Source organism: Schistocerca serialis, chromosome 6 (assembly GCF_023864345.2).
Source record: "Schistocerca serialis cubense isolate TAMUIC-IGC-003099 chromosome 6, iqSchSeri2.2, whole genome shotgun sequence".
In the NCBI taxonomy this organism is placed as follows: domain Eukaryota; kingdom Metazoa; phylum Arthropoda; class Insecta; order Orthoptera; family Acrididae; genus Schistocerca; species Schistocerca serialis.
Window position 1 is genome coordinate 623,781,219 of NC_064643.1, and position 15,044 is coordinate 623,796,262.

Sequence of the window (15,044 nt, forward strand, 5' to 3'; positions counted from 1 at the left end):
ATATAGCACCAAGATGTGCTCACTATTTCTCAGTGTTATTTCCTTTGTAATAAGTGTTGTTACCATAGGCCTAGTGTGTCTTCCAAATGGAAACTTTTTGATTGCCCCTTATATCACCCATGTGCTCGATTTGAACCCTTGCACAATGCTGGTGAAAGGTGTGTATGAACCAAATAGGAAGGTGTAGATGAACCATAGTTTAAGGAATGAATAAAGCACAGTTAGTTTTGAGGAATACTGAACGTTTAAATGAATATGTAAATGAATTTTCACAGAGGCTTGTTAGTTGACTCAAATATCTTTCGGTATTTATAGCAGGCACAAACTGTAGTAACACTTGCACTTTGAATGAGGTGGCCTCATGTATTACCATTGTGACGTTCGCCTGCTTTATTTCCCCATGGATTGTCCTCGGTGTCAACATACTGCGTTGCTATACTGGCTCAAAAGTGGGGGTGGAAGTTCAACACTGACTGCTGTAAAAGATGTAGCTGACAAGAGCACATTTGCATTTCACAGTTCTTTACTTTCACTGTTCACAAACCAGCCTCCCAATATACACATTTAATATGGCCAGTTAACTATAGTTTAACTTTTGATAAGCCTCATTAATAGGTTGCAGGCAAACATCCACATACTGCTACAATAGTTTACGGTAGTACACCTATGAGCAGTAGAAACCTAACCACACATTTCACAGTCTTTCAAACAAATTGAACAGACACTGTCATTGCTTCAGCACACGGCCTATGGGTGTAACACTTATGTCACAGTTAAGTTGATGCATTGTTGTTGATCTAACCAACACAGGTTTCATGTCTGAAACTCGGCCATGGACTGACTGTGTCAGGACCAAAAATCGGGCCCTTATATATTATGACAACAATAGGCACTGAAACTATACATTGTTTGATGTTTAATTTACAGAAATCACAATTAAAACTTAACTCATTAAATTAACTGAATGCATTGAAAAATTGCGTCTTTTTAACAGTTTCTTCTACTACAAGGGTCAAGCTGTATTATTTGTTTAAATCATGAAAATAACAGATACAGTTATGCAAACAATATTTTTGACAAAACTGGAAATTACTGTGGAATTAATTAAGAGCTGGCTTTGCTAACATGTTTTTGAATAGAGCCAAATAAATACTTTAAGAATGCTATTAGTTGTTCCTCCAAATGTTTATAATTAGTACAGAATTGATATTTGTTTATAAGTCAACAATAGAATTTAAGTTACAAAACAGTTACTGATTTCACTATATAACAAAAGGTACTAACTAATAATAGCTGAAATAAAGCATAAAATTAGATCTGGTGTTACATTGTTTAAAACTGAGGGCCAAACTTTCTCTTTTATGAAAATGCAGATTATACTCACGTATGTTAATGGTAATTAGTCAAAAATGAATTTTAATGAGGCAGATGGCAAAACACAAGAGGGGAGGTAAAAATATCCTAGCTTGCTTCATCGCATCACCCCCTCATTGGATTGACCAGATAGATATTGCAAATAGCTAACTGGGCGATTCAATGACCACAGCTGACCCCAGAAATTGGGCTTAACAATCTACACAAAAAAATATTAAATAAGAAATCTTACCAAAAACCACAATACATATATTTTTTTCAAATTTATACTTACATGAAGTGGCCATATGAAAATCCCCATACAAAATATTTACATACAGTGTATTGTACATTTGCACAAAATATCCACAAGTTATACTTCTAATAAAAATTAGGCATCTTCATCATAAGTGACGTTCTTCTTGGATAAACAAGGATTACATTTTAAGATATATATTACTTTGTACAAGTCCCGTCTTGTGAAAAAACAATAAATCCTCATTGGTTGCAAAAAGTTAAATTACACTGCGCATTGCACTTCACATTTTTAGACAGAAAACTTCACTTGCTCGATGTTTAGTATTTTTCACAAGCACTTTCACTCTTTATCAATGAGCTGTTACACATTTTTTCGCCAAGTTTATAACACTAACCTGTTACATTTCACTCTTCCCTGACAACCTAACCTTAAGTCCTGTCATGGGAAAAGCCACATATAACACTAACTTGCTGTGACACAAGCTAATGTTACCCTCTGAGAGGATTTATAATTTTGACCGTGCATGTATGTCAAACAGATAAAAGTATCAGACTGTAATTTTGAATATATACAGTGAAACCCCACTTTTACACTTTTCAAGGGACTTCAAAAAAATTGTGTAAAACTCGGTAAAATGTAAAATGTGGGAAATAGTGTTTTAAGCTGTGAAAGCTACATATAGGATACCCCCTTGCACTTTATATATGATATATGTACATAACAGGCATCAAAAGACTTGTCAGGGAATTTGTTATTCTCTAATAAAGGTTTATTATCTAATAAAAACCGACAATGTAACTGGGATTGATAACTGTCTGGGAAGTGGAAACGTTTGACTTAATTTCAAATGTCATAGTCGATGTTTTTGGAAAGCCTGCAGCTGTCATTCATTATTTAAATAATGAAATACTGTGCTAGTTATGTATTTTTTCAAGCTTAGCATGACGCATTTTGAGAAATTTTTCTCATTGTCAGTGCAAATATGTAAATAAGTATTTTGTATGGTGTTTGGATGTGTGTTACTCTGCGTCTCTTGCAATGTACTCATCTTTTTTGAGGTTATCGGGTACTATGCCTCATCAGTTGTGTAGAAAGCCACACACACGGGCAAACTATCACTCGCATTGTTTGTTTGTTTAACATCACAAAAATACATACGTAAATACTGCACTTGACAACGAGAATAAATTCTCGAAACACATTTTGCTCAGCATGAATACAATACATAACCGACGCTTTGTTTACACTAAACACATTTGAGCAACACAAAGTGAATGACGGTGTCAACTAGCGCTCCCCATGGCCATACGCTGAAACGCTCTAAATATGGTTCGACAAAGGTGTCACGATGATAACGACAATGATGGAACAGCATTTGCGCAGTAGAGACAGTTTGGAAATGGTTTGATTGGTCATGATATCTTCATTTGAACGAACCAAGTTACTCCCATCAGCCACCCAAGCCAAGTAGAGCTTGGCATCGGTGGGAGATACAGCGCAAATTGTTACAACTTTTACTCAAATCCATGGAAATCCATGGAATAGAGCATCCTGGTGTCAAGAAACTTAACCACATAATATTTGTAAACCGTACTGGACTGCCAGCATCACATTTTCCCCACAAACATTTTTTCGTAATGCGCAAATCGCAGGAAAATTATAAATATGTTGATGCAGAATCAGGTGCAAATTAAAATTGTGGGCATAGGAAATTTAACGGGACCGATAAAAAGAAAATGTCGTAAACGGCGGGAAAATGTTAATTCCGGGAATGTAAAAGCGGAGTTATACTGTATTGTAATTAACAGGAAAACTAAACAGGCTTTAACCTTTGGGTTTAATGAGAGTAGTAAAATCTTATGCGAATGAAAAAAAACAAATGGTCGCCAGCCTAATTAGGCACATTAATTTGGAAATATAAGTTTAAGAAAATTGAATATCAGTTATTGAAGTTATTTTCATTAGTATTCCCTTTGAATAGCACACAGGATACAAACGGACACAGGGCACTCTTGAGCTGTGGGTTACAGTAGTTACCAATAATGCACAAACCAATAATCATAGAAAGCAAAAGTGTACCAAACTTATACTAATAACAGCTACAATCAAGATCATTATTTGACTCAGTACTGAGATGTTACTGCAGGAAGTACAGAACTAAAGTTATACATGGAGAGCTTCTAACATAACTGATATGTAACAACCACTAATTTTAAAAAATACCACAATTACACTGTTTATACTCCCATTTAAAGAAATATGTCAGATTTCCTTAGTAGCAATAATATTCCAATTACCTTTCTAATATGAGAATAATATGGTGGGGCCCATAAACTGGTATAGTATCACTACTCAAACTCTGATTATTTCAGTAGCAAAAATTAATTCAACCAAAATTAATTCAGAGCTTCAATTGGAATAGTTTATATTTTTACATTTCAAGGCAAATTGATCAACACTGAGCTCAATTAACTTAAAAAAAATCATTCATGTTAGTAATCGAGGCTAAATTATGTTTCAAATTAGTTTAACTTATTTACCTTTTTATCGCCTGTGAAGCAGGTATTTTACACAGTAACATTCACACTATCTAGCGCTTTTTTTTTTTTGCAAAAATGATAGTTTACACTAAACTGAGAGTACTTTAGCAAATTTCTAACTAACTTCACTTTTGTGGTTTTAACTTCAACTTTTGCTAATCTTTGCACATTTGACCAACATAAATAAATCACTAGTTCATGATATCAATATAATAGAAGGAAACATTCCACGTGGGAAAAATTATATATAAAAACAAAGATGAGGTGACTTACCGAACAAAAGCGCTGGCAGGTCGATAGACACACAAACAAACACAAACATACACACAAAATTCAAGCTTTCGCAACAAACTGTTGCCTCATCAGGAAAGAGGGAAGGAGAGGGGAAGACGAAAGGAAGTGGGTTTTAAGGGAGAGGGTAAGGAGTCATTCCAATCCCGGGAGCGGAAAGACTTACCTTAGGGGGAAAAAAGGACAGGTATACACTCGCACACACGCACATATCCATCCACACATACAGACACAAGCAGAAATATGTCTGTAGACAAAATACCGTAATTTAGTACATTTACTTTTTCTTCTAACTTATGTATAAAGAAAAAAAAATGTTTCACACTATGGCTGATAGTCATTACTTCATAAATAGATACATTATATAGTTCTCATAACATAACAATAATTAGCACTAAAACTGACTATAGTAGGAAAGGTTTGGACTAGTAAAAATTTAAAATCAAGTGCACATTACACTACAAAACATTACTCTAAGTCATAACTGTCTGCAACTGGTTAAACTTGAAAGATTTCGATCTCTTTCCCCTTTTTCAAAACAGCAAAAACTCAAGATGTGCAATAGCATAGATTTACTAATCATTACTTTATGAAAAAGAATGTTCACCATCACATAGCTTAATTACTACTCAAATGAAAATTAAGGGAATGGAAGTTGTACCAAATTATTGCCCTACTTCTCCACTCAACTCTGAGCACTACTCTCATTCACCTCACAAAAATCACTAAATGTTACCAAGTAGTTGACCTGCCAGAATATTAGCATCACTCTAGTAGCACAGTTATCATTCAATCAGCAAAACTACTTTTCTTCATGCCAGTGTTATCACTTTAAGCTCATAATTCCTCAGAACACTAACAGAAGTTTTCAGATAACCTACAGATCTGATAATGCAGTGTTATATGACTTGTACCTCACTAAAATATTGGTCTTTCTGTTAAGCTCTCATTCCCAGCTGCATATATCACCAAGATAGTTAAACCACATTTGTCTGTACACATTCATCTTTTTCATTAATCGTGTCTGTCAGCTCCATTATTTTACTTACATTTCTTACCTTGTTAGCTAGTGGAGTGCATTCTCAAAAAATATCCCTACTGCAGAGGCAGGCTCCCTAGCCATTAAGACCCTAACATTATTCATTATTTTATTATTTCCTTATTGCTTCATTATCAAATAAATGAACACCTGCTCTGCTTATCCAATGCAAAATTGATTCTTCTGAAAATCATTCCACAGTAACAGGTCCTTATGCTAAGGCAAACTTAACCCTCGTTACCGATCAGACAAAATTATCACTCAGAAAAAATATTATTTCACTGTATTCCATCAAATTTCTTAATAATCTAGCCTGATATACATACAAATCTTGCTTACTCTTTTCACACATTACCCCAGGAAACTATAAAGTTCTATTTCCTTAATGTTAGAAGAGGCTGTACCATGACACACTTCTGTAGGTAGATAGCTAGATCCATATACTGATGGCAGTGAATACAAACACTTCTATTGTACCACAATTAATATTAAGATCTGGTATTCAAGATGATATTTGCTGCACATTGCCTCTGATGCTACACCCATGAGCTGATTACTTCAGATGTTAATTATAGTTTTCAGGTAATCTGCACCTTCTGCTCCATATATGCTGACACCTTTCATTTTCTGTTTACCTTACCTCATTGTTTGACATAAATTCTTTAATCACTGTACCAATTTACTTTCTTCCATCCTCTTATGATTCTGTTACTTATAACTAACATAACCTAATATAACTTACCGAACAAAAGCGCTGGCAGGTCGATAGACACACAAACACAAACATACACACAAAATTCAAGCTTTCGCAACAAACTGTTGCCTCATCAGGAAAGAGGGAAGGAGAGGGGAAGACGAAAGGAAGTGGGTTTTAAAGGAGAGGGTAAGGAGTCATTCCAATCCCGGGAGCGGAAAGACTTACCTTAGGGGGAAAAAAGGACAGGTATAAACTCGCACACACGCACATATCCATCCACACATACAGACACAAGCAGACATATTTGGTCTTTAAATATGTCTGCTTGTGTCTGTATGTGTGGATGGATATGTGCGTGTGTGCGAGTGTATACCTGTCCTTTTTTCCCCCTAAGGTAAGTCTTTCCGCTCCCGGGATTGGAATGACTCCTTACCCTCTCCTTTAAAACCCACTTCCTTTCGTCTTCCCCTCTCCTTCCCTCTTTCCTGATGAGGCAACAGTTTGTTGCGAAAGCTTGAATTTTGTGTGTATGTTTGTGTTTGTGTGTCTATCGACCTGCCAGCGCTTTTGTTCGGTAAGTCACCTCATCTTTGTTTTTATATATAATTTTTCCCACGTGGAATGTTTCCTTCCATTATAATAACCTAATATAATATATACATAAATAATACTGGAGAAACCTTTTCTAAAATATTACTTTACTAAAGTATGCTGCTGCACCAAATCACGTGACAGTCAAAGAAGTAATGTTCTGACTCACTTATAAACTACAGATAGGATAGGAGAAGAGTTTGACTGCCTCAGGAAACATGAAAAATGAGACTGTGAGCTGGGGTAAGCATTATCGCCACATAATGAATCCAACACAGAATGTTGAAACCCCTACTTGCTAATTGCACAAGAAATTAGACTCAAACATTACATCAGTGCCGAGATTTTGAATCACCAATAAATTGCACTCCAACAGCTGTACTGCCAATTCCACAGTTAATAGTACCTCTTGTTTCACACTATTTGATAGCTTACCAGTAGCACCAATAATTTTTATTCCAGAAACATGCATCACTGCTATACCGTCTGTGTTCTTAATAGATTCAAAAAATGCTTGTGAAATGCCATTCAAATCACTACCACTGTCCAGTAAACACTTAACATGTTTACCATGTACTCTTGCTGTTATTACAGTGTGTCACACTTTCTTTTTACTTACCATGTGATCTTCTCCAGACAACAGATCCTCATTAATCATTTCCGTGGAAAAACTATTATCTTGCTTACCAAAATGATTACACAGGCCAAGCAAAATTTTTTTTAAAAACTTTTTTGCTTTGATAGCTGATCATTTTAGATTTTTTGAGCTGAATCCAAACTAGCCTTAGTTCGCTTGTATCATCCATAGTTTTTGAGCAATATGCTTTTTTTATATAGTATAAAAATCCTATGCTATACGGTAAACAGGGAAATTAATGAAACACTTTGTTACAACATAAGCATGGTTTGTATTTACAGTAAGCTACTTAAAACAATGATATGTGTTAACAGAGGTTTCAGTAAAGTCTGGAATTGGTTTGTATTTTCTTTCTCTTTTTTCTTTGAAGCTTCTGGTGTAGCTTTTTCTCCAATGAGTCGCTTGCTGAACTTCTCGGTGAAATGACCAACAGTAGTCCCCAATCATGTTGGTGTTCCAGCAGCCTTGGTAGCGTTTTTCCATCACTTTAATGTCCTGGTGAAAACGCTCTCCTTGCTCCTCACTAACATCTCCCATATTGTCTGGGAAGTAATCAAGGTGACTGTTCAAAAAGTGAACTTTCAGGCTCATTAAACATCCTAAATTTTTAAACTTCTTTAACATTGTAGCTATGATAGAAACTTCTCTAACATTGTAGCTATGATAGAAACATATTCTGGGTCTTTTTCATGTCCTAAGAACTTTGTAACGACTTGCTTGAATGATACTCGTGCTTCTTTCTCATTTAAGGTAATTGTGTGTTTAAAGTTAACATCAAAGATTAATTTTCTGATGTCAGGTCCGACAAAGACGCCTTCTTTTAGTTTAACTTCTGAAAGGTGTGGAAACTTTTGGCAGAGATACTAAAACATGGTCTATCTTTAGACTAGGTTTTCATAGCTTTCTGTCGTATGTACAGAATGTCCAACAGGTATAGATGCATACATGTTATCATTGTGTAATAAAGCAGGCTTTAAACTAGTTTTGGATGGATCAATAAACAGCCCCCAGTCTTCCTTTTTTGTATTCAATACCAAACTCAGACCGGGAATGTTTGAGCAGTACACTAAATCACCTTCTTGTTGCAAAAACTTGGAAAATTGCTGCTCCCTATTTCTATACATGTGTATTCTGGCTCCAACTGTTTTCTTTTAATCTAGAGCCAAGAAATTCAGCTTTTTCTTTTGTTAATCTCAAATCCCTAACCAAACTGTTAAGCTTGATCTGTGTAAACAATTTGGGCTCTAGACTTTCTTTATTACAATGGAATTCTTCATCATCTGGTCCATCTAAATCAGATTGTACAACAGAAAATACTTCTGTTGGAACAGAATTTAAATCATCTGGTGGTTCAGGAACCAGCAAATCTACACCATGACCTACTGGTTGGATGGCAGACGGAAGGTTAGGGTAGCTTATTACCTTCTTGTTTTTCGAATTATGACTAATATCAACACTGCAAAAGTAGCAATCATCGGAAAGATTTCTTGGCTCCCTCCATATCAAAGGAATAGCAAGTGTAAAGGCTTTTTTCCTCCTTTTTGGACCATTTTCCCATATCTTCAACACACACACACAACATATCTTATGCGGTGCCCAAGATGTATCTTGATCACCAAGTTTAGATCTAAAATATGATAGATAAACCTTTTTCACAAAGTCTGTAATGTTTCTTTGGTTTTTTTTAATCACCAATTCACCACAAATGTAACAAAAACTGTCAGCAGAGTTTTTGCAACCACAATTAGACATTGTACTGAGCACATGAGTAGGAAACAGGAAAGTGAGGTTAGGTTGACAGTAAACAAAACACCATCTGTTAGCACAAAAATAGAATTGACCTTTTTTTGCCAGCAAATTTTTTTCAGCAGTACTACCAATGTCATCTACATTCGTTACACCTCCTTTTTAAATTATTTTGACTATATAAAAGCTGTTAAATTCTTTAAAAATCGCTTAATTTAATAAATTTAATTGTAAAACGTGAAGAAATGTTGGGTGATACTGTCTTTTAAGTATCATATTTGGATTTCCCACCCTAAAAACATAAGAATAAGGTATTTTCAGCAAAACAGTTTTTCCATCGTTGACCTTTGTTATCAGACCCACTCACTTTCTCTATGCTTTAGATTTTGTACTTCTTCCACCTTTTTCTCTATTGTAGCCAATTTTGAGTCTACATTTTCATTTACTTTTTTCTAGTTTTTCCTATACCACTACTGCACATTTGGTTTCTACTTCCTTTTCAAAATCATTATTAATCTGATCAGTTTGGTTCTCTAGTTTATCCCTATTTTCAGCACAAAATTTCATGTCAGCTTTGATTTCATCTTTACACTTTTTCAGAATCCTCCAGCCTCCTACTATAGTCATCACAAAGCTTCTTCCTCTTTTCTACACATTTACTTCTCATCAATGTTAATTTCTCTTCAGTACTCTGGACTACTTTCTTTAAATGAAAGGTTTGAGCTGACTACCTTAATTTCTTTCTTCAGTTCATCCTTTAAGCTAGTCATGTACGTTTTTTTACTACTTATGTGGTCTTTCATACTATTTTCCACCCTATTAATGTCTTCCTTTGTACACATACTACTCAAACTACTCGTAATTTGCCTTGACATCGCTTTCAATTTTTCATCTGCCATAAACTTTTGCCCTTGCTGACTTTTGCTACTAGGTTCCTCCCACTTAACCTTAATGACTTCATCCACTTCAGTACTGTTTTTGACCATTTTGCTCCCCTCACCATACACTGCAGATGATGCTTCATCATGTACTCAATGGCTGCTTCCATAGAACCCACTCGCTGATGATTGGCTGCTTTCATACTGTGGCCATGAAACCCCAACACTGATTGGCTGTAGCATCTCCTCCACTTAAATCACTCTAGTTCACTGTCAGAGTTCATGAGTCCTAGTTTATTGTGCCCACATACAATAATCCTCACCCACAGAGGCACAATATGTGACATTCACAGTTGAAAATGTTTGTCTACTTTTGATCATCAGCATCATTTTATGTTTGAATTTCATTTTGAGGTTTTCAAAGCATGTAAGCCTGTACCATGCTTTTTCATATACAAATAGATAGATAGTTTCATGTTCCATGTATCATTTTCATGATGAATTGTAATTATGTAGAATGAGTCATTTGATATTAGCGTCCTTCCTTTAAAAAAACATGCCTCCAAGCTGATAATTTATTAGCTTTTTGTTTGTTGATTAAAGACAAACATGTTAATCAGTAATTTCTACCCATCACCATTTACACATTACAACAATACACACATCAAAATAAGTTTTGAATCACTCCAGTTCCCAGAACTCTTGAAGATAGACATTGACTGTGGATATTGTATCACAGACACAATCCCTTAATGCCTTTGACTGTTCAGAGATGTCACTAAACCCGCCAAAAGATATAAATAACCATGCATGAGCAGTGCCTATTAGACAGGGGGTCCGACAGCTGATCAGTTCCAGTCATTCCACCAGGAAGGAGGTACACAGCTCGTGTTGTCTGTATTTCAACCATGCCTAGACGATTAATACCGCAGTTCGATAGTGTCCGCATTGTTACTTTATGCCAGGCAGGGCTCTCAACAAGGGAATTGTCCAGGTGTCTCAGAGTGAACCAAAGCAATGTTGTTTGGACATGAAGGAGATATAGAGCGACAGGAACTGTCGATGACATGCCTCATTCAGGCCACCCAAGGGCTACTTGAGCAGTGGATGACAGCTACCTACAGGTCATGGCTCGGAGGAATCCTGACAGCAACACCACCATGTTGCATAATGCTTTTCATGCAGCCACAGGACTTCATGTTATGGCTCAAACTGTGCGCAATAGGTTGCATGATTCACTCCCGACATCCATGGCGAGGTCCATCTTTGTAACCATGACACCATGCAACGTGGTATAGATTGGCCCAACAACATGCCGAATGGACCGCTCAGGATTGGCATCATGTTCTCTTCACCAATGAGTGTCGCATATGCCTTTGACCAGACAATCGTCGGAGACATTTTTGGAGGCAATCCGGTCAGGCTGAACACCTTAGACACACTGTCCAGCGAGTGCAGCAAGCTGGAGGTTCCCTGTTGTTTTGGAATGGCATTATGTGGCACCGACGTACGCCGCTGGTGGTCATGGAAGGTGCTATAATGGCTGTACGATACGTGATGCCATCCTTTGACCGATAGTGCAACCATATCGGCAGCATATTGGCGTGGCATTCATTTTCATGGACGACAGTTCGCACCCCATCGTGCACGTCTTGTGAATGACTTTCTTCAGGGTAACGGCATCACTCGACCAGAGTGGCCAGCATGTTCTCCAGACATGAACCCTATCGAACATGTCTGGGGTAGATTGAGGAGGACTGTCTATGGACATTGTGACCCACCAACCACTCTGAGGGATCTACGCCCAATCGCTGTTGAGGAGTGGGACAATCCTTACCAACATTGCCTTGATGAATTTGCGGATAGTATGTCACGACGAATACAGGTGTGCATGAAGCAAGAGGATGTGCTACTGGGTATTAGAGATACCGGTGTGTACAGCAATCTGGACCACCACCTCTGAAGGTCTCGCTGTATGGTGGTGCAATGTGTGGTTTTCATGAACAGTAAAAAGGGGGGGAAATGATGATTATGTTGATCTCATTCCAATTCTCTGTACAGGTTCCGGATCTCTTGGAACCGATGTGATGCAAAACTTTTTTTTTATGTTTGTAGATAGTCTCCTGCAGAGCAGGAGGAGTTATCGGTGTGTTTCATGCATTTTATATCACTGGGTAAATGATCAAAACTTTTGGTTGTAGCATTGTGAACCCTTGTTTGAGCTTCAGACAGTCTTACTGTGGTGTAATGAGTGTCACTTCTTTCTTCTGGTATTGTAATTATCTGCAACATGTTCTTGTTGAAATGAAATGCAGTGGATTATTTACAACTAACTTCATGAGAGAATAACTGTACTGTGAAATGGATAGATTGCTACTCACACACCAAGCAGCAGGCAGGCACAACAAAAAGGTTATTCATATACATTTTTAGCCAAAAACTTCTGTTCTAGCCAGAATATTTTTTAATTAAAGAGGGAGAAAATGTGAACAATGAATAATTGTTGGTGGGAAGAGTGCAAGCATAATTCATGTATACAAAAGAATATATTGCTTGAACAGTTCCACTTAGGAATAAAATGTGATTCTTTTAAACTTTGTAGATCTGCTATGTGTAGATAACTTTTTACGCACCCACAATCCTGGTTGGAATACAAATAGTGGAACAAGTAAAGAATATCACTCTTCTTATACCTGACGGGCAAGGGATAGACACAATAACATACAAACATGAAAGGAAACGTCTTCAAATTTTCTGTCTTTTTACACACACACACACACACACACACACACACACACACATGCACAGAGAGAGAGAGAGAGAGAGAGAGAGAGAGAGAGAGAGAAGTGTGTTCATACAGTCAGTACTTCATCCATTCTACCCATTTTCTCTGAACTTGAACCATATTCCTTTCTTAATGTGCTGCTGCTCTCATCAATTGTAAATAACACTTCTGATGATAATTATTTGATTTGCATCATAATTTTTTAATTCACTGCCTTAGACATTTGTGGAGTTATTCTTGAGAAATGGAGTTTAGGTCACCCAGGTTATGAATGAAACATACACTCTTTGAGACTAGAGAGATTCTCAGAGCAACTATAGTATAACTTTGAATTCCTAAGTGAAAATTTTGCGAGAAAAGATTGTTGGTACTTGAACCCTGTCCATTTGTTTTCTCTTGAGGATGGCCCACATGGTGATTCACTTTTCTTCTTCATTCTTTTGATATTCTCAGTGTTTATTTCTTATCAGTTTTGTAAGTTTCCTTTCTTTTATGTATGTGATATATTTGCTTGTAGGCAAGATACCAATTCATACTAACAATTGATGTAATCTTCCATGATTTGATACTCTCATCATAGATACACAATGGCTATGAATGTTTCCTCTTTAAATCTTTAATTATTGGTTTTCCCTGTTAATGGTTTTGCTGGAATATTATGCTATTTGACCTGTGTAATTTATTACATTTCAGAAAACAGAAAGCGTGTTCCGACTGAATCGCAAGGATTTATTGGCGTCAGAATTTGCTGTTCTAGTTGCACTGGAATTTGCTCTGCACCTGCCAACATGGGAAGTCTTCCCACATTACCAACGCCTTGTTTATGAATCCTGACAGTTGCTGGAATCTTCAGTACATACAACTTCAGCTATTCAAGAAAATCTGTGCTACAGAGGAGTTGTTTAGTGGCAGTCATTTTTCAACAGGATGAAAGTGCAGGGATGTTTGAATACTTAGACTATATTAGTGTGACAAAAAAGAGCACCAAATACATTCGTGCTGAATAATATACACAAAGTAAATGGAAAATTTCATTTTACCAGAACTCTGTAAGAACAAAAGTGTTCCTTGTAGGAAGTGATAACTGCATATATTTGGTATATCGATATATATTTTGTTTTTCCTTTAAATTATCTGCAATTAAATACATGTTTTGTTAAGAGTAATTGAATCATTCACAGTATAAGACAGGAGGATGATATCTACTTATCACAACTGTATAATTACACTGGGCTAGCAGATAAACAAGAAAAGGTGACAAAGTTGGCAGTTCCAAAAGAAATATCGTGTTTTCTTGTGCAAACCTCTTAGCCTTGCTTGAGTTGTTTCAGTTCCATTGAGTAATAAGTGAGTGATATACTAATGTTTTATGTAATGTTCATTTTTTACTTATTGTATTTTTAGTTCACTTAAGTACCAGTCAGTTTTGCATTTGTTTTTTATATGTCCATTGTACTCTTATCGCTCATCTTGACATATTATTTAATCTTTGGTTCCTGTGTTTTTAGTATGGAATTGGTAATATCAAAGGGAAATAATGGTATAGTATTATATTTTAAGGAGTTTTTTTTTAGTTAAGATATCCCATAGTGGTGCATTCATTTTGTTTGAGTGACCTTTTCTATAAAAGTGATTTCATGAATAGAGAAGAGAGGTTCTAGTCAGTAGTTTTAAGTATGTTATATTAATTGTACCTGGTATGGTGTAATAACTATTAAAAATTATTGAAAGATTATTATTTGTCCCTTCACATACTTGTTTCTGTTGATTAATCTACTGAATAAATATATAATACATCAATTAAAATTAAACAATGGAAAATCCAGGATGGAGTAATGATATATTATGAAAAGGATAGATTGCCGCTTACCAAATAGTGGTGCAAACACAGCTCACAAGTCCACAGTCTCTGGCTGCTGAGGTGTGTGTGTGTGTGTGTGTGTGTGTGTGTGTGTGTGTGTGTGTGTGTGTGTGGCATTCTTTTCATTGTGGCCACCTGCAATTCAATTAAAATTAAATTTTTAATTCACCCCCATCACAGAAAAAATTAAAGCTTTACAGTTATGATTTTTTAAGTATGTTCTTATGAGGATAGGACAGATGGTCGTGAAGAAACTATTCCAGTATTTATCTGGAATTATTCTGGAAAACCAAAATCAAGATGGCTGAACAGAGCAATCTCCATCTTCTTAAATATGACATGATTGTCTTAGCAACTGCTTTGCCTC

The 15,044-nt window shown here is 36.2% G+C and overlaps 1 protein-coding gene across 2 annotated transcripts in view; it reads left to right on the forward strand.

Moving 5' to 3' along the window:
- Positions 1-14,098, forward strand: part of LOC126483683 (CDK5 and ABL1 enzyme substrate 2-like) — a 171,889-nt gene extending 157,791 nt beyond the window's left edge. For both annotated transcript variants that reach the window (XM_050106764.1, XM_050106765.1), the window contains one exon: positions 13,510-14,098. In XM_050106764.1, coding sequence (XP_049962721.1) covers positions 13,510-13,650 — 141 coding nt within the window. In that variant the 3' untranslated portion in view covers positions 13,651-14,098. The remainder of the gene's footprint in view (positions 1-13,509) is intronic.
- The last annotated feature ends 946 nt before the right edge of the window (positions 14,099-15,044 follow it).